Below are 20283 nucleotides of genomic sequence, written 5' to 3' on the forward strand. Positions count from 1 at the left end.
CGTGCGGTTCGATATACCTGCTGCCTGACGTGTAGGTAACTGCGTCACAATATACAAAAGTCGAGAAAAGGACGAGGCCCAGCTTTTTATATTGCAAGTTTGCGGGACGGATATATTTTTCGAGACTTGGTACAAGCCCGGGCATGCCATGGTAACAACTGAAGGTAAGGCGAGTTCTGTTTCTCCTCTTAAGGTACCATAATTATCCAGCTTGTTAGTAACCCCGGGAAGGTGACATCGTGTTCCGTTCTTTTCAAAACGACAGACGAGCTAAAACAGACATTTATAATGTGGGAACCAGTCGGTTCTACAGGTAAGTCTGTTTGCCGATAATTTTTGTTTTTCCTGGCCTTCAACGCTTGCCGGATTGTGACGTTTCGTCTTGACATGTCTGAGCACTGATAAACAACCTCGCTTTGACATTGAGCGATCCTATCGTACATGGAACCAACCTTCACAACCTACATGGTGCCTGGCCTGGTACATGCGATCATTTCTTTAGAAACCTGTCTGTAAACTTGGACTGGACATCGATACAAAAAGTCTCCTGGGGTCGACATTTTCTTTACATCTCCTTTCCTCTTGAGATTGCGACCATGATGTGATCACTGAGCGACACAAGAATTGACATTATCATATCGCTCCACAAACCTCATTGATAGCGAACGAATTTTCTGAGGTTTTGTTGTCTCCTAAATCATCCTTTTACACCGTGTATCATATTCCATCTGAGTATGAAATGAAGAAAATGGGTCATTAAAAATCCAACTTTGGTCGCTCCGTTCGGTCTCCCAGAGATCGCCATCTATTGGACAAGGGCTGGCGGACATCCACGTACACTACTATATGTACACAGTGTCACTGACGAAAGCTAGTGGATTCTTTAGCCTCTGCCAGGCTCCGTGGTTTGGTGGTCTTGGTCAAATAGAGTCAATAGTACGCTAGGGGAGTCAGCCGGCCGAGTAGGACCATTATCCAAACCACGGAGCCTGGTAGAGGCTAGTGGATTCTACCTGAAACGTCAGACGGTTTCCAAAATCTTATCTAGTGGCTTGAGTATTGCTGCTTGTTGGCGTGTCTTATCACCTGGATGTCTAAACCTTTATCGACGCATGTGTACATGCCATGTGTACCTGTTCCTGTTCTGCTAAAATACCTTTGATAATAGTTTCTTGTGTTATATCATACCGGTTTGTATTAAATCATCACTGGTGTCATCAGTTTGACAATGTATTACTATTGCGTCTAGTTTCCAAGGAATGTCTGCACAATTTGGACTGAATATCTCTGCAAAAGTGGTAGATGGCTGGCACACGACCAACTTGCTTGTTGTTGTTGTTGTTGTCCTTGGTTAACCAAGGAGGTTATAGTCGATATAACCTCCGCTTTAACGTATATCAAATATGTCAATTTCGGTAGACATGGACTCTAGGATCCCCTGGGCACTGGGTTCCGCTGGGTTCAAGTTTATATGCTCGTAATGTCTCTTGGTTTTGTCACCAGGTGCCTTGCTTAATGTCTAGTATTCCCAAAGCTCGAATGTTATGATGAAGGCCCTTGGTTATACAGTGTTACATCATTGCGGGTTTGTAATTATTTGACAGGTAGACACAAAGCGCTTCCTGGCTCGCGCGTGCTGAACTTGAGGCGGCGCTAATTAGCCGCTGTAAACAGAGTGCGTACAGACTGTTTTGTCGCTACTGTTTCCTGTCCGTATCATTCCCTTCCGTCTGACCGGACTGTAAACCGTTGCATTGACTCACCGGCTCCCGGCGTCTTCCGGACGACTTCGCGGAAGCTGGCGGCAGCGCCATCGTGCGGAAGTTGGCGGGACGACAGGTGATCTGGTCCATTCTGATTGATGTGCGCAGAACATTTGATCTCTTCGCTGAAAAGTGGCGCGACTCCAAGGTACACAGTCCGCCACAGAGTCGATGTGTTCTAACTTGCTCCTACAACATGACAGTCCCTGCGATTGGTCAGGTTCTGATTAATATGTATCAAGTCTCCGTATATGGTGCGCGACGCCTTATAAGGCGTTCTATTTTTGTCCCGTTATAGTTACGTCATGCCAAAACAGGCTCACTCGTGCCAAAATATTTTGTTGGCAAAGTAGAGCGCGCGAAATCTGCCGTCCAAGAGACACCCCCGGATCGTCCCTTGGTTCACGGACACTCCGAACCGACCTCAACACAGTGCCGTCGGCAGTTTGCGGAATCACAACCCCAGCGAGGGCGCCCGAAAAAAAAAATTTGCAGAGGACTTTGAATCAAAACAACCCGGTTTGGCCGGCCGGCGAGGTGAGTTTACACTACCTGATCAGCTGTTCGACCCTTCTGTCTTGCTGCGCTCCGTACGGCTTATCACAAAGTCGCTGCGGTTTGCGTGGGCGGACACACGCTGCCACGGGCAACGGTTTGACTGAAAATCGCCTCCAGAAATTCGCTATTTTACTCCCACACGGAGTTGTGTAGTGTAAAACTAAAACGTAAAAGTTCCTATTTTGTGCCAGACGGGGCATGTCAGCGCAGAAGTCGGTCGGGCCTGACCCGTTAGCGGGTTCGCCGGGAGACCAGCCAGCTGGCCTGGTGTTGCGCAATTTTTTTTTTCTGATTCTCGGGCTTTGGGGAAAAGTGTTGTTTTTGTTTTACATGACCGTACAAAGTGTTGATGTTGTTGTTGTGTTGGGGAGACTAAGGTATGGGTTATGATATCTGTGGGTTATGAGTAAGTCACATAGCTGTGATTTTGAAGACTGATCAAACTCAACGATGACAAGGGTTGCGTAAACCATAACGAGAAGTCAGGACTTTTGTGTGTTGTGTTCTTAATACCAACTCACGCTGCTTGGCGCCCCGTTAACAGCCCTAATCGGCTTCCAGGTGTGACAGGCGTTTTACCTGCTCGTGCAAAACAACAAAATTGTTGGCAGTCGAGCCAAATTTCGCAACGCGCGCGCGGCAGAGAGGAGCGAGCAGCGGGAGCCACACCCATGTCGCGAGGCCAGACGCACAGTCTGACGCCTGACGCACTCCTCACTGATGCAAAGCAGGTGTCCTCGCCGCGTGTGCGCATGAAATTCCCTCACACAAATCCTCTAGCCTTTACCAGGCTCCGCGGATCGGTGGTCTAATTGTAGAAACTGTCAAATAGAGTCTATAGTACGCTATGGGAGTTTTTACAATTAGACCACCGATCCGCGGAGCAAACGTATTCTTCAGGCGGCTAACTCCATTAGCGTACTATAGACTCTATTTGTCAAATTTCAACAATTTGACCACCGATCCGCGGATCCTGGTAGAGGCTACCTTTTCACTAGCTTCTGACATTTCGCAATCCGCACAGCGCGGTGTGTGTACGTACAGCGCCAGACAGGTGATAAACAAGTGACGAGCTGCGTCCACGCGCGACAAATTTCCGGTGCCAAAAGTTGAGAGAAAAAGTTTCCTGTGAGCTACGCTGTCTGTTTCCTTCCGTTGTTCCACAGACAAAGGATTGTTCATGACACAAGATCAAGTGTCACTGTTTTCCACTTAAACGTCATGTCACTTTTGTCTTTAATTGAGACGCGCGCTCACGAGCGCCTGTAGTAAGGGACACGTCATCGGTACATTTTGGCGGGAAAACTTCAGGAAACGTGCTGGGACAAGTGCCAAGTTTGGGGAGGGGGTCGAAAGATCGGGGAACTTTCGTGATGCTACTATTAGTATTACGGTATTGCCACATGTCTTTTTCTGGCGGTGTGATGTGTATAAGTGTTGCAACGGTCCAAAGGCCGTACCCTACTAGAGAGTTCCTTGACCGCGAAGACAAATAGTGTACCTTGATGTCCTAACTTCAGTTGGACGTTGTACCCGACGTGGGTAATGTGTACATAAATGAACTGCTGACTAATTTTACCGTCGTCACACTTATGCAAGGCCGTGTTTTTCATCACGTTGTCCCCTGGCCTTTGTTCGGAGACGTTGGCGCCCGTCCCTTCTTGAGATTTTGCCAAGACGCTCACGCAGGTGTCATTGTGCGGGCTGGCACTGCGCCAACTCCGGGGAAAGGGACGTCATCTCCCTGTTGTTGTTGTATTGTTGTGCGCGGTTTTGTTGCCGCCATCAACACACTGGAAAACAAACTTTCCTCTGTTCTTGAGGTTAACCGCGGTCGGCAGGACTTGACGTACATACCCAGCAAAGGGCAGGTCGCGTTTCAGCAAGACCGGGTCTGTTACCGGCTTTGGAAAACGGTCAACTCGTGACGGGCAAAACGAGCCGCGAAGTCCGGTTTTCTTGTTTACTGTGACTACTGTAAAGGGAAAAGAAGGTCAGGATTCTGCCGGATACGGAGAGATCGCTAGTCAGACTTGATTGTAACTCAAGTGACGCTTAAATTCTCGTTAAAGTGAGAGAGAAAAGAAGGCCATAATTCCGCCGGTTAGAGACTCGGACTGTCGCCCGGTCCTACTTGACGGTCTGACTCCGACAATAGGTCCCAAAAGAGCGCGAAGACTTTTTTTCCTGCGCATAAGGAGGCGCCAGCAGCCTGGCGTCCGTCTCACCTCAGGTCTCACCTGGCGTCTGAGCGGGGCCAAACGTCGTCTGATTACGTCAGGCGGGCTGGGAGGGACGAACTGAGCCGAACTCCGCGGAACAGACGAGGACAGGGCCGCGATATAGGACAGTCGGAGTGCAACTTTAGTGACAGACTCGGGACTTCGCAGAACGCTCTTGGTGAAAAAGTTTCTTAATTCGTTCGGTGGCTAGCTCGGACTGGAAACAGGACAGGACCGCGATATAGCGCAGTCGGAGTGCGTCTTGTGTAGTAGCAACATTTGTGACAGATTCGGCAGGAGTTCGTAGCACGCTTCTGAAGAAAAAAAAAGTTGGTTTTCGTCCGCCATTTAAAGAAGAATTCGTTCGGTGGCAACGACAACTTCCTCTGCAAGACGGAAAGGATTGTGATGTAAACAACTTTCTCTTGTATGTTTATATTTATGTTTAGTTTAGCAGCCTTGCACCGCATGAGTTCATACGTGTATGATGATAGCTTGGTCCCTATCTGTCGTATGTTTATATCTTTGTTGCTTTTCAAATTAACCGGTGACATGGCCCGTATGAGTTCATGGTTGATGGTCTGATAATAGTTGGCACCGTGCCGTATATATACCGGCCCCTGGCCGGGCTGCCAGCCCGTATCTCGTTACAACAAGTGTTTAATCGAACTGTCCGCACAAAAGGCGCAGGGCTTTAAATGGGGCGCGCGGATTGTGTAAACATTCGTTCACAGCTCAATCCGGCCAATTGTGCGCCCCGGGATCGGAGTTTATATTGCTAATTGTTTTACAGACAAAGGGACAGGTTGTTCTGTACGAGCCCATACATCACATGCATGACGGGGGTCCTTATAGCCTTACCCACTGCAAATAACGGAGTGCCTCGCTGAACATGAACCCGGAACGTTCTCATATAACTGGAGAAAAGTTTGCCCATCGACTGAGCGCAAACGTGTGCCGGGGAGTCTCTGCTTTTGTTCCCCACGTGGGGGATGTTTGTGCAAGTTTTCAGTCCCACCACTTCACCCGGCAGCGGGTTGGAGAACCGGCCAGCTCACGTCTGTGTAGAGCCGCTTTTGTAATTGCAGGGCGCAAAAAAAAACGATGTGTCAACTTTCAAAGAAACTAACTCAACTTTCAAAGAAAACGATCCTGCTTTGATGCATTGTTAACAAACTTTCGATTGCGGAGCACACTGACTGCGGACTTTGTTTGGCAAAGATAACAATAACATAATGGGATAGTTTTAATCTTTTTGATTTCAGGGATCACAGCCACATAATGGACATGATGTTTTGGTTCAGGCCTCCTTTCCACTAGAACACGCTGTGTGACCCTTGCTTTCATAATGGCAATAAGATTCAAGACGTAAAACTATGATTTTAAAGACAACAAAATGCACAAAAACTATCTTTTTGTGTAAAATACATCAAATTATGAACTATTATTCTTTATACAAAATGCACAATTCTTGATCTTTGAAATTTGTCTGTGAAACCTTTGGTTGTTCATAGGTCACAGCCTCTAGTTGTAAGAGGGTTTAGAATGGTAGTGTATACAGAAAGAGGGTGTAGAATAGTGTAAGACAGGGAAAACATGAAACATGTCCAACTCCCTGATGTCCAGTGTTAACCCTGTGCTGTTTCCCTGCAGGTACCACCATGAGTGGCAGTGAGGAGGACAGAGTCGCCACACTTGCTGACTGCTGCACACAACCATCATCATCATCGTCATCACCAGAGGACCATGTAACCATGACAACCAGTCCCCCCACCCCCGGGACGCCGACCCAGGCGGCCTCCTCCCCCATCCTCATCCCGGTCCAGCGGTTCCGCTCCAGCCGCGGGTCGGACTCGGGCGTGTCGGTGGGCAGCTTCTCCCCGCGGCACTGCCACGTCTGCAACTCCCCGCGGGCCTACAGTCCGACCGTGTTCGTGTTCCCGTCCCCGTCAGCGCGGTGTCGTGCCTACAGCCCGTCCCGCACGCAGGGAACGCAGACGCCGTCCCCGCTCTGCCAGGTCTTCACTGAGGCTCTGCAGATCAGCGAGGAGGGCGCCACGGGAGGGGGCGAAGTCTGCCGTCGCACCAGGAACATCAGACGTGTGCAGAGTGAGTACAGTTTCTCTATGTTTAAATATAGGTTCAGCTGAGGAGTGAGGAATTCTAGTTTTAGAACTTTGAGGGACGTCATTAACCACCAGATCATCAGTTCATCTGTCACAACATCACAGCCCATGAGTACATTTTGTCAACGTCAAATTCCTGCTTGCTAAAGCTGTTAGTCAAACTGTTCAAGAAGATCACTTGGGGGACTGATGAAAGGGTCTATGTGGACAGGTGGTCACTATAGCTTGTGTCAATCATGGGAAAACTTATCTAAGGGACCACTATTGGCAAAGTTGTCCTTATCCATCTGTGGTCACTAGTACTAACAGATAGTCAGTGAGTTTGATACCACAGGTTTTGGCCATTTGTACATCTCCTTCTCTTATCGTGTGGTGGGTTCTTTAATGTGGTGTGTTCTTCAATAAGCTTAATTATGTCTCGTCTTAAACTTGGAGCCGTGAAATAAGCTTTCCCTCTCAGGGCAGTAAGCCTTTAATAAAATAACAGGCAGCATATCTACTTTTAGAACTCTGATGGACAGGTCAGGATTAAAACAACCAACCTTGTGGTCCATCAGGAGGATTGTTAGCCACTCGTCCATGGAAAAAGTCATCTGTCAAAACGTCTTAAAACAAAACAAAAAAACAGCTTATGCTGTCAGAAGAAGAAAAGTTCACAGACCACCTGTTAGTACATGTCATTTGCTTCAGTTCATCACAGAACAAGGCTTACTGTAAGCCACTCAGGGACATTATTATTTTGGGTTAAACAAGCCGAATTGTGATGACAGATGTCTGTCCACCTTTGACAAGTTGAAAGTTGTACCCATCAGGGAAGCGGTCAGGTGGAAGCTTGTTTCATAATGAGTGATGGGGAAAAAGTTTGCGCCATATCTAAAACTGTTGCCATGATGTCACCTTTCTGCCCTTTCCTGTGTCAATTACACCTGTCAATCATCTCGGGTAATTACCTGCAGCCAATCTTGCGGGTCGACTCTGCTGGTATTTAGACTGCCTCAAGAACGATCCAACTGATATCCCCCAGGAGTGTTACACACTACAGCCAGGACATGGTCTCGTTAGCATTATTATGTCATAACTACTCATAAACATCCCTGAAACTGACTTCTACATAATCTTGTGTGCTGATATTTACCTAATCCCTCTGGGATCCCCCAGGGCTGTCTCACACTACAGCCTGGACATGGTCTCGGTTAGTCGTTAGCATTATCATCTCCTGAGCAAACTCATATCCATAAACATCCCTGAAACTGACTTCTACATAATCTTGTATGCAGCATTTATTAAGTGGTATTTACCTTGCATCACAATCCCGCTGGCATCCCCCCCAACTGTCACACAAAGCAGCCTGGACATGGTCTCATTATCATCTCATGACTACTCATAAACATCTCAAAAACTGACCTCCGCTTAATCTTGTGTGTTGACCTCACTATACATTGCATCATATCCCACTTCCCCTGTACTGTCACCATCCCCCCCTTTGGCTGGACATGTTCTCATTAGCATTGTGATCTCATTAGCATAATCATGTCATAACGAAGTCTGATATCACCCTGATGGCATGAGATATCATCTTACCCTGCCCACTTCATCAGTGGGTCCTGTCTTGGGGAGCTGCTGTATTATTGATGGGCTGTCTGGGTGACTCAGAGGTGCATCCCATAAAAGGGTGGGCTGGCAGGTATAAAACACAGGTGTCAGGGTCACTCTGTATCAGTCCGTCGGCCTTTAAGGCAGGGTGAAGAGCTCACCTGTGTTCACCTGTGCAGGACAGGGTCAGGTGTTCCCTGTGTTTAAGGTTCTCTTTGTGCCACCGGACTTAAAGAGAGGATATCATCGTCAAGTTGGGATTGTTCAGAAATCTTATCAACGTTCAAGTCCACTGGACACTACTCATGCCAACTTCTGAGTTTACAGAGAATCTTGGTGAGTTGTTTGTTCTGGCCTTCTTTCTTAAGTAGCCACCAGATGTAAGAGAGGTTCAATTATGTCATTTTCAAGTTGAGTAAGAGACAGTGGGCACAGTGTTTCCATGTACATGTACATTCAAGTCAAGTGGAGAAATTTAATGTCTACATTGTACTTCTGAGTTTAGGGAGAGTCGTCCTTAGTTGTTTTTTCTTTTCCTTGGCTTTCTTTCTGCAGTAGGATTAAGAGAGGTTTAATATCATTTTCAATTTGAGTAAGACAGAATAAGAGTTTCAATGTACAGTCAAGTATCTGGAGATATTTCCTTGCCAACTTTCAAGTTTTCAGAAATTCTTGGTGGCAAATGTTTGTTTTTTGCCTTTTTGGTGATGACACAGTGTGGTCATGGGTCCTTAGTCTTACTCAGATCGTGTAGAGAGATTGTTGTCCGTTTCCAGCTCCTTAACCATGCTAAGAGCCTGTACAGTAAGCCTGTCAGGCTCTTGTAGCTGGTACTAGCTGAGTACTTAGTAGGAACTTAAGAACTAAGTGTTGGGTCTTCAGTTCAGCTAAGTACCTGTCGGCTTACAGGTGTGCTTCAGGTGTGTAATGCTGGGGTACAGAAACGCTCTTAAACACTGCTGTGGAATGTCACCTGTTTAGCGCACACCTGTGGTTAATGAACACCTGTTATCAGGCCAGGAAGTTCGGCGCATTCCCCGTTACCTGCCCGGTCCTGTATCCGCCCGTTAAGAGTGATGTAAGACGAGGAAGTGCTTTGTGCGGCTGACGCACGCCGGTAATTTATAGGACAGATGAAGTCATCACCTTACAGATGTACTGCCGAGATGCCTTTGTTCCGCTCCCATTAGTTAAGTGTCGCCGCTTGCTTATCTGTCAAGTTCTGAAAGGCCAGCAAATTGCCGGAATATGAGATCATAATATTACAGGTGTGGCAGTAGCACACTGAAACCTTTTGTTGGCAGTTTTTTTTCAAAGCTCCTATTTGCTAATTGCTGTGCAGGTTAGACCAGGATTTGGTAGGACAAAGAAAGGGGAAGTCCCATCCCCAAACTGGGGTTAAGTAATCATCTTGTTACCCTGCTGTTGTGGAGAAAGTGGTATGGGTTCTCCGGTGGACAAAGGCACGGTGCCGGGTTGCAGCGTTGCAGGTAGGGTGACGACGTCAACACCTGTAAGTGTGTCCAAAATCTGCTGTGTGGGCGTTTTTCTTTTCTTAAAGTTCAGTCGTCATCAGCGTTGTTTTTGTTTGCTCCGAGTTGTTTTTCTCACCAGGTAAACATCACTCTTACTAGCTAGGCATCGCTTTTGTGATTTGTATAGTAGCTGTGGTAAACATCAATCTTTTGAGGCACAGCATTTTGTGACTTTTGCTGTGTTGGACTTTGGTAAAAAACATTGGATATTTTTAGTTTGTTGGGTGTTTGAGTTCGCCCCCGCATAATGGAAGTTTGCCTTTTGTGGGACAGCTACAGAAGTTGCCCTCCTCATGTGTAGGCATGTGCCTTACCTCACCTGCTTGCGCACGAGGCCTATCTTCTGCTGCAGGTGTGACAATGGAGTTTTTCCAAGGTGAAACTACTGGTAATCAATACTGTTATCAGTGTTCGCCCACACACTTGGCAGAAGGCACACTTTACGAAGGTCATACGTGATTTTAGAATGTCAAAATTGATTTTTTTCCTGGGGGAGAGTGTTCACAGAAGCGCATGTCACACCTGCAGCTCCGGCTTGTGAAAACACGACCGGGACGAATTCGTGCTGTTCAAATATTTTTAACATCCGACTTGTGTGCTCTTTGTGATAGATTAAACATTGAACACAGAAAGTTTGACAAACTGAGCAGCGCTGAGTCTGACTCATACATTGTGACATTAGTTATGCCTATAATGTTAATGGTTTATAACCACCATCTCGAAAGTGTGATTTACGGAAGTAAATTGTCTCACAAGTACTAGAGAATGACTGTTGCAATTGAATAGGTCTGAAATGGAGATTTCTTTCTCACAAAAATTAATTCTAAAGGACGTTTTTAGCCTGATTAGGGCAAATCCTGTATTTACCCAATGTTGGGCATGCCTGGGCCTGCCCGCCAGACTATGTTTTGTAGCAAAGTCTTTGTCTGGAACTGACGGCGAGGTTCTTGTGGGGTTCAGCTGACTGATTCTGCTACAAAAACAGTCCGGGTGACCACAGAAAGTGGCATGACTCCCTTTCTGGGTTCTTCTGCTGATGTTGTGTCTGTTTGGGAACATTTGGGTCACCCAGCGTAAAACCGCACAGCAAACAGCAGACCGGAGAGTGCTGGGAGGAGAGGGATCAGTTTCAGCGCCTCATACATCTCCCCTGGCAGGACCACAGCTGTGTTGACACTGCCAAACTTTCATGCCTTTGATGTAACATTCATCTGTAGGCTTTAATCCTCCATTACTCTGGGAAAAATTGATATCTTAAACTGGGTTTACGGAAAAGCCTGGGCCCAGCAGGCTAGCCTGCAGGCTAGCCAGGCCACCCTTTTTGGGCCCCAAGGCTATTGATGGGGTTTGACCCATTAATAGATTTTTTAAAACCTACAACTGGGTAAGCGACAATTCGAGTGCATGCAGGGTGCATTGGACAGAAGGCAAAGCAAACAGTTTGGTCATATCTATGGGGGATTGGGGTTCAATGGTTTACAGCAATGAACAATCAACATCAACTACTGTAACTTCAAGGGTTATTAGTACATTTACTTTTCCTTTGACTATACTAGCAGTCATTCCTACAATACTTATAGTGGCTATCAGTAATTGTCCTGCATGAGAGAAACGAATAGCACAAACAACACTAACGTTACACGTCATATTATACACCCCCCCCCCCCTCACATACAATTGACACATATAAACACATAACATACATCCATTCCTACATCCATGCTCACTGACACTTGATGTTTTGGCAAACAGCCCCTATCCTAGAGGACCAACTGTTGTCTTGGGTTACCACTGACCCAGTTTTTCCACAAAGAAATTTCATGTACAAACACACACTCTCATACATGCATGACATCTGTTTTGAATTTGATGGTGTGCGCTATCATTTCCTGACCCATCCTAGTATTCTTTATTTCGCCTAGTACCCCTCCCCTTCAGTCTGAATTTAACATTTCCAGAATTTTCTGTTGTATACTTGGAATTTAATTCATGATCAACTGTTACCTTTCCCCATCCCAGCCCCATCCCACCCACAGCTGGGATTGTCATTGGCCCAGTTTTTTATTTAAAAAAAAACTTCAGCTGCAGGCCAAACCCCATGCATAGCCTTGGGGCCCAGAAAAGGTAGTCTTTCAGGCTAGCCAGCCCAGCTCCTGGGCCCAGGCTTTTCCGTAAACCCTCTTAAACTTCAAATACATTTCCAAGCCTCTCCAGCCCAAACAAAAGTCTTCTCTCATTTCTCTCATTTAGACACTTAGAATATAACATCAACTTTTTGTTTGTTAAGAACTAAATTGTATTTACATGATTGAGGGTTGGTTCCCAGAAGAATTGACATCTTTCAACTTCAAAAACATTCTCAAGCCTCTTGAGGGGAAATGAAAGTGTTTTTTTTTCAGTAGCATTCAGATTGTGAGAGAAAGCATGATTGATAGTTAGTCTCTCTCAAGTAGACCACCATTTCCTATCCTTTAATTTTTGTACAGTTATATGCACTGCTCACTTGTTTTGTAACTAATCATTTATTCATTTCATGTATCTAGAATTTGTTCACTTGCAATTAGCCTGATGGGCATGAATTTGCATAAAACATTTACTATTACTATTATCACTAATCCATGCACAACTGCTATGGGGCCCAGCAATAATAAGACTAAACCAAGTAGAACAATGTGATATCTATGTTTGAGAAAAGGTACCAAAGCAATCCCTGAGGTTTTCTGACTAATCCAGCGGCTATTTGCTGTGTAAGACAGAAGCTTTGTGGTGAATTTCCCACCTGTAGCTGTAACTGGATATCCCCAGAGAGGACCGATTTTTCTGCCCCACTTCTTATCAGGACATAACAGGGAGTCGATGTACACACCTGCACTTACAGTTAGCAGGGAAACCTCACTGATAGCAGAAAAAGGAAATTTGACTGGCTAAAGAAAATTACTACTCTCCAAGCAGAGGTTTAATAGGCTCTAGCTGTTTTTATAACGTTTTTCTAACAGGTTTTGACAATACAAGATACAAAATAGAAAGCCTGATTAAAACGACTAAGAAAAGTTAAAGAAAAAAAAAACGCCAAAGCCTAACCTCTGCTTTGAGAGTAGAAAAATACAGGCTTAATACACAATTAAAATAATAATAAAAAAAATAAAAACACAAATTCACAAGGTAGTTGGAGCCTTAGGATTCAGGGAAAAAAACTTTAGCATTGAAAAAGCTACCATGTTTTTTTGTCAGGTGCACACATAAATTGTTTATTTCTTAAGCTTGTTTTGACCGTCTTGCCTTTTTGACCTTAAGTTGTGTCTTAGATGCTCCTAATTGCCTCCAGTCCTTGTAATAAAAATAAAATCAATAAGCCATTTGAATGTCGTGTCATGCAATCATCCACACACTCCTCACGCAACCGTCTGGGTGGGACGATAACGCTCGCTAGGTTGCTACCCGCTGTCTGGACTGGGCACATATTTGTTACACAAGTTTGCTTTTTTTCACAAAATAATTTAAGTGTTTCATTGATACAATCCTGATATCTTCACCATTAGCAACAAGCAAGAATAAGCAGAACCAACACTTACATATTAGACTTTAATTCTCTAGTAATACGTGTATGTCTTTGATGAAATCTGTACATGTACAGTAAGAGTCTTCCTTCGTTAGTTCATTTATAATCAGGACTCAAAAATCCTGACATTTTCACCATTGGAAACAAGCAAGAAGAAACAGAACCAACACTTACATACTAGACTTAAATTCTCTACCAACATGTATATGTCTTTGATGTACCCTGTACATTTGTACAGTAAGAGTCTTCCTTCGTTCGTTCATTGATAATCATATGTAACAATTCCTGCCATTTCCAGGCAGCCCTCGGTAGCGAGGAGGCAGCATGCATATGCGCGCGCCCCGCCCTGCATGACATCACGTTCCCAGCCAAGTCTAATTAGCCGCTTGTTGTTTGTGTCGTGTCTCGTCCAGGTTCGGTTGCTTTCCGGACGCGGTACCACTCCGAGTCGGACACCGCCGCTAGCCCCACGGGCCCGCCCAGCCAGGACCAGATGGCGTCCGACCCGTTACCGGACCTGCTGCAGTTCCGCGCCCGTTCCCGCTCCGAGCCCGTCCGTGTCAGCCCCGAGGAGCTGGTGGCGCGGGAGCTACGGCGCATCAGCGACGAGTTCGACTCCCTCGTCTTCAGTCCGACCCAGGTACGGCACCTTTACTTCCTGCAGAAAAAAAGTATAAAGTACATCTTAGAGACATTGATAATAGCTATTAAGGCATAAATGAAGGTTAGACATCCAGGTTCACCTCTGGAAAAAAAGTCGTCTCTCAGTTACTCTCTGGAATGCAAATATCTGTGAGGAAATTGAACTTTTATTTCCTGCAAAAAGGCACAAAGTAAGAAGTCTGTGTCTGCTTAGGAGACATTAATTGAAAAACGTTAAACATCCAGGCTGGGTACTAGGCATTTGTTCTCTTCTACTGGAAAAAAAACAATGCATACTCGCTATCATTCAAAAACTGCAACTTTATTTCCTGCAACATAAAGAAAAAACAGTGACAAAAGTTCCTTTTCGTCGGTTTAGGTTTTGGTGCAGCTTTTGATGAGACACTGAAGCCCGAGCGATCACAGTCGATATTTTTGCGAGCAAATAACAACTGCGTACCTGGTGAATCAGACAAAACAATTAATAATAAATGAGGCAAACGTCTAGGAGGGCTGAAACTGCATCACTAGAAAGGATCGTAAAGACAATGCAGAGTAAAATCAGCACACAAACATCTTACATAATCTGTTACAGACAAACATCTCCTAAAGCACAGGTTGTGGACGATATGAAACAATTAAATCTGTAGATTTATGTTTATGAAGGTTAGACTGTTACATCTGTAGATGTAACATGCACAGAAACTCAAGTCAGAACTGCAGAAATCGTCCAGGCATGAAGCCTTTTCAGAGATGCAAGTTGTGAAAAGGGTCAAGGCCGTTTCTGGCATTCTACCTTTTTTCTCTCATGTTACTTTTTTCTCTCATGTTAAATGTGATGTCCACACATACTGTACCATTTAAAAAGTACCAAATGTCTAGTCTATAAATGTAGCTGACGTTTCTGCATTACTGTGGGTTTGACTTCTTCTCTGGAAGCAGTGGCAATTATGAATGGCCCCAGGTTACAGGCAGTTTAAGAGCCAGTTTCAAAGTGAATTTGCTTTTCTAGTGCCAACATATTGTTTTTTTTTTACCTTGAAACGGCTACGGTTTTGAGTTATGGACATTGATTTTGATTTGACGTGTCAGATTTTATCTGTTGCACTGAATGTTGTCCAGTTTTGTCTCCTCACTGAATGTAACACGGGTCCTCTTGGAAATTATCTTTTGCGACTTGAAGGAAATACCCAGGTGTCTTAAAATGAAAAGTAGAAATAAATAGACTTACACATTCAGGCACATTTAATAAGGAATCCTACTAACTAAGGGCATGTATCATTGCTGACTCATGTAGGCATGAGCGATAGTTGGTGTCTCTTTATCTAGGCTATCAATTATGAACAAACTATTAACTTCACCTTTTCACCTCTCTGCTCTCTGTGGCAATTACACCACAATAGCCATATTGTGTCAATATGTTGACTCAGCACCCGGATATTATCTGAAAAAAAAAAAAAAAGAGAGAGAAGATATTTGTTGCTAAATGAGCCATTTTAATGGGGACAAGTCTGGTCATGCCTTTGGTTCAACTAGTCCCACTATCTGGCTTCCTGTAGAAGAAAGTATCTGATATCTGACTCTGAAAAGGCAGCAGTGGTGGCAGTTACACTCCCCCATCCATCAGCGGCTGTGATGGCAGGCCTGACACACTTGGGCTGATTTAAGCCTCATTCATTACTCTAATAGCTGAGCTGTCAGACCCGGTAAGAAAGGGTCAGCTTATATCTGAGTTCTGCCATGCATGGCCTGCCTCTGTCATACAGGATTCACAGGATTAGCATTGCAGCCTGTCAGCTGCTTGATTTCAGCTTTCAGTTACAATTTTCTTTTGACATCTTTTTTTATTACATGTCATGGTGGGAAATGTAGTACAAAACATGTGATAAGAAAACTGTTACTAGGTTTTAATGAAAAGAAAACAGCAGTGAGAGTCTGGAAGGGAGGCTATTACGGACCGATTTCTGCGCCGTGGTCGCTATGGTCGGGTTGTTGGGCGAACAAAGCGTCTTTGTTCCAGCCCAGTCCAAGTGACTTGCCAGGGGGCTACACACTCCACAATTGCCTCAGTTCTCAGCCAAACAAAGCCTTGCTGGCACCGAGCCAACCTGACAATGTAGCGCACAGGAAAACTGTAGGGCCACAATGTAGCGCCACAAAGCTGGGGTCAGACTAAACCAGGCTGTAACAACCCTTCGCCTGGGGGCAGATTGGACAATAATAGTCCCGTTTCATGCATTGTCACTCGCCATTGTAACAACAATCAAAGGTAACCACCAGCCTTTGCTGACAATGTGGTTTGGAGTCAGAATAATCGAGCCTTGTTTGAGGTGGGCTTTAAACTTTAAAGGGCCTTGTCCAGCTGACGAGTTTGAAACCTTTGGCAAAGGATAACGTTGAACAATAACTTCTGTTTTCCAGTTAGAGGACTTAAAATGTGAAAGAAGCCGTCTGATTGACTTTTACAATTTAATTGGCAATTTGAAACTTACTATTGAATGCATGAGGCGGGCTTGATATCTAAGATAACTGTAATTAACTGACATTACTTTTTTAATGATGGAGAAATGCATAATGAACAAGTTTTCTTTGCCTTCCTTGGTACCAGTAACATAGTATTAGACTTAAAGTTCCAGTCTAAGTTAAACTGTGAAAGAACTTGTCTCGTTGACTTGACATTTTAAAACTTTTTTTTTATGGCTGATGTCATGACCTGAAGAAAAGCATTTCTTGTGAGATTGATGAGTTTTACTGGTTGCTTTAAAACCTTTAAGTGGTTGATGTCAGTCTAACGATGGTGTTTCTTCCTCCTCAGCGGCGCCCGAACGGCAACGACCGCCCGGCGTCCTTCGGCGGCCGTGACCTCCAGGAACGCGAGCAGGGCCAGGATTGGTGGAGCTACATGATGGCCGTGTTCCGGTCCAAGTCTGCAGATAACGTCGTGCGTCCGGACCAGCCACCAAAGCGTGAAGATGACCGGGACCGCGGGAATGACGGGAGTACGCCCGCGTAGATTGGTGGTCGGGCCGCCATGACAGACGGAGCCACACGAAGATGTTTCTGCACTCACCACTGGGTAGGGTCCACTGACGAGGGGCCCACTCGGCCCCTGTAGTTCCTCCGTACTTCTCCGATCGGCCAAACACAAACTCCTCTACCTCACCTCGGCTACCGCGTCCTGCTCAGACTGTGGCAAACAAGAATATGTTGAGAGACGCTCCCATCTTAGGTCTGAGCTAAGCTGCAAAAAAACAAAAAGCAAACCGTGACAAACAAACATACCAAAGACAGCGTCCAAAGCATAGTGGACGGAAGAAGGTCGGTTTTGACGTTCCATTTGTAGAAGTGACCAAATGTAGTGGTAAGGAAACGATGTCTGTGTTCCCGTGTCATGTTTGAAACTGTGAGTAGACGATATAACGCCAGTCGGACTCCTGTCCTGTACAGTGCCTGTCGTAAGCATTCGAGGTGAAATGTGAATATCACAGCCCAGAGCGCTGCTCTGAGGCTTGCGCCTGTTGCAAACTAACTTGCCTTGCAGAATATTGAAGGACAAAATTCCTTAGAAGAAAATGTCAGAAAAGTGGAGGGAGTTTGGACATTGTACAGAGAGATACGTAATGATTTAAGAGTTTACAGTGAAGCAAGCGAGAGCGCTTGTTGCCAGTTTGTTGGAGCGGAGCTGTACATAGCAACTTTGCCTTCGCTCCTATTTATGAACTAGCTGTGTAGAAAACGGGACATTTTGCACTAGCTGGTCTACTGCAAATTGATTGTTGATTGTCCTCTTATATTATCCTTGTACAGAATTTATTTCCCGCTGTTGCATTGATCGATGGAGCCTTTACGAAGGCGAGTTATTTTGTGATGAAGTGTCAAACTTCTCACTTTCAACAAGCTTTTCAGTGCAATTCAAGTTAATTTATCACAATGTTATGTAGTCACAGAGAAGTCCTCAGAAACCCTACTTTGTGTCTTTATGTTGCTTCTCTTAGAGTTTATTTTTGTCTTTAATTTAAGAGTTAGGCATTTAATTTATTTTCTTTTTCTTCTGTAAAGAAATTGTCTCTCGTAGCATCCGATGTACAGAGTATGACACAGAAGCCTCAGACGGAGCGATTTGTTCATGTTGGGCTCTGCTTTTCAGCACTTTTCTACACTTCACATGTTGAGAGTTGAAGCTAGATGACGAAATGTAAATGTAAATAATACCAGATGCTTGATTTTTCTACTTGAACTTTTCTACCCGCTCTTTGCCTTTTGGGACGTTTTACAGAAAAGATATTGATACGAGAGAAATATTTTCGGTGGTGCTGACCGAGGTTTGAGCATGGTGCTGTCGGGTCACACCAGGTCTATCTGTTGGGTCTCTGACATTTTGAAATACAAATTTCAATAGGATTTTCATCAAGCAGTGACTACTTTTTAAAGGTAAACTCCTGTACCTCCAAATTTTCAATGGCTATCAGTCCATCTTGTTCTTTAAAAAACAGTCACTGCTTGATGAAAATCCTATTGACTGTTTACATACGTGACTAATGAATCTCTTCAACGAAATTTTTGAAAAAAAGTTGTCAAAACATGCAGGTAGGGAGGAAAACTTTAACCTGTCATATTCACCTAGAGTGTACCAAGGTGTCGACTTTTCCCTCATGTTCTTGTTTCATGCTGATTTAATCCCAATTTTGTATCATTTTTCAAAATCCGAGACCCAACAAAACCTGGCGTGGCCTAAGGGGGAAACGTGGGAGCAGATTTATAAGAAAAAGGAGATATTTTGCAAATGTTTTAGAATGGAAGGCTCCCAGATTGTGTTTCCCTGCAATGTTGTACAGAAATGTTAGTTGTAAAACTGCTGCAGTCTCACGTGATGTTCCGACCTTGTGCCTTGTGGTCTGCCCGCTACATGCGTGTAGCAACATGCATGTAGCAATGTGTGTAGCAACATACGTGTAGTAACATATGTGTAGCTAACATTACATTATATGTGTAGCAACATGCATGCATGCATGCATCCGTTGAGCCACATGCGTGTAGCTACATGTGTGTAGTAACATACGTGTAGCTAACATTACATTATATGTGTAGCAACATGCATGCATGCATGCATCCGTTGAGCCACATACATGAATAAGCTACATGTGTGTAGCGGGATTTATTGTGGCAAAAAGTATTACACAGACTACCCAGGCAGTGTGCAAAGGTTTCGCTCTTATTCTCATCTCTTTGTCCGTCTCTTGTAAGGCCATCGCTGTAACAACCTCGTGAGGCGAGGTACGTTCTGCCCGTTCCGGCAAGAATAAAAAAATTGTCATTGTGCACAAAAATGTCCGCTTTTACAGGAAAAACATGGCCTTTTCTGACGACATCTTCTTATGCTCTGCTCATCTCTTGAACGTTACATCAAGGACGTTCTATAGAACGTTCTTGGTTACATTCACCAACTGTAAAGGTCAGTAAAGATCAGTATAGAGAAAGAGAAGAAAATTGGAGGAAGGGACGGTTAGGAGAAGAGAGCTCCTCAGAAGGGGCCATGTTTAACCTACTTGATCACTGACTGTGGAAAGTGTTCGCCCCTTCCTAGTAATGAAACGTTCACTGCAAAATTGTAACACGTAAAGTGACCAACTGTTAATTATTGTTGTCTATATTTAAGACATGCATTCTACAGCACTGTTCTTTGTGTATGAAGACTGTGCAATTATTGAGAGGGTTTGGGGAGCATGTGTGATCTGGGGCTGATAGGACAGCAAAACTTTGTACATGTCGACAGATCTAGGATATTTTGAAACATTGAATGATTGAGAGGGATTGCATTACGACGTCCCTGCTTGTCGGATTCCATGTCCGCAGGTTAACCTGTAAGGATTGACGGCAAACAATAAAGTAGCGCCACACCTGTTCTAAGACATTGTGTTGTTTTAGTCCTTTGTTCCGAGTTGTTGGCTGTCGGCCAAACAGGTTCCCAATATTAGGAGCCTGTTGGTAAACACGGTAAGCCAAGTGTGTATGGTCGCGTGCAAGCCTGGGGATAAGGAGTGCTGATAGGCCGGGGAGGCTCACAAAGGGGTTTTGCCTAACATAGAGAGATGCAGAACAGTCTGGACTGACTCTGGAGTACTGGTAGTTCAAGGGAGGGGTCCAGGAGAGTGACAGTGCCCTGCCATGAATGAATGAGAAAAAAGAAAAGAGAGATGAAAAAGCAAGTTGATGCGTTTTGGCTATCGGAAGAGGTGCAGTTTTTTTGGCCTTCCCAGATTCCACACACAACTTTATGTTCTACCT

The 20283-nt window shown here is 44.8% G+C and overlaps 1 protein-coding gene across 5 annotated transcripts; it reads left to right on the forward strand.

Annotated features, from left to right (window-relative positions):
* The first annotated feature begins 12 nt into the window (after positions 1-12).
* On the forward strand, positions 13-18391 carry LOC118417579. Of its 5 annotated transcripts, none has more exons than XM_035823175.1 (4): positions 13-164; positions 6197-6652; positions 13770-13996; positions 16814-18391. In XM_035823175.1, the coding sequence occupies exons 1-4, from the start codon at positions 149-151 to the stop codon at positions 17009-17011; spliced, it is 897 nt and encodes a 298-aa protein (XP_035679068.1). In that variant the 5' UTR covers positions 13-148; the 3' UTR covers positions 17012-18391. The 5 variants fall into 5 exon arrangements, with proteins under 5 accessions (XP_035679068.1, XP_035679076.1, XP_035679099.1 ...); XM_035823183.1 differs by lacking the exon at positions 13-164 and adding an exon at positions 1334-2300; XM_035823206.1 differs by lacking the exon at positions 13-164 and adding an exon at positions 3746-4721.
* The last annotated feature ends 1892 nt before the right edge of the window (positions 18392-20283 follow it).

Source organism: Branchiostoma floridae, chromosome 1 (assembly GCF_000003815.2).
Source record: "Branchiostoma floridae strain S238N-H82 chromosome 1, Bfl_VNyyK, whole genome shotgun sequence".
NCBI classification, from domain to species: domain Eukaryota; kingdom Metazoa; phylum Chordata; class Leptocardii; order Amphioxiformes; family Branchiostomatidae; genus Branchiostoma; species Branchiostoma floridae.

Bases quoted from the DNA above. Each gene is read 5' to 3' on its own strand.
- LOC118417579 (XM_035823175.1), top strand. The intron at 6,653-13,769 runs GTGAGTACAGTT...TGTCTCGTCCAG, and splicing joins GAACATCAGACGTGTGCAGA to GTTCGGTTGCTTTCCGGACG. The intron at 13,997-16,813 runs GTACGGCACCTT...CTTCCTCCTCAG, and splicing joins TCGTCTTCAGTCCGACCCAG to CGGCGCCCGAACGGCAACGA.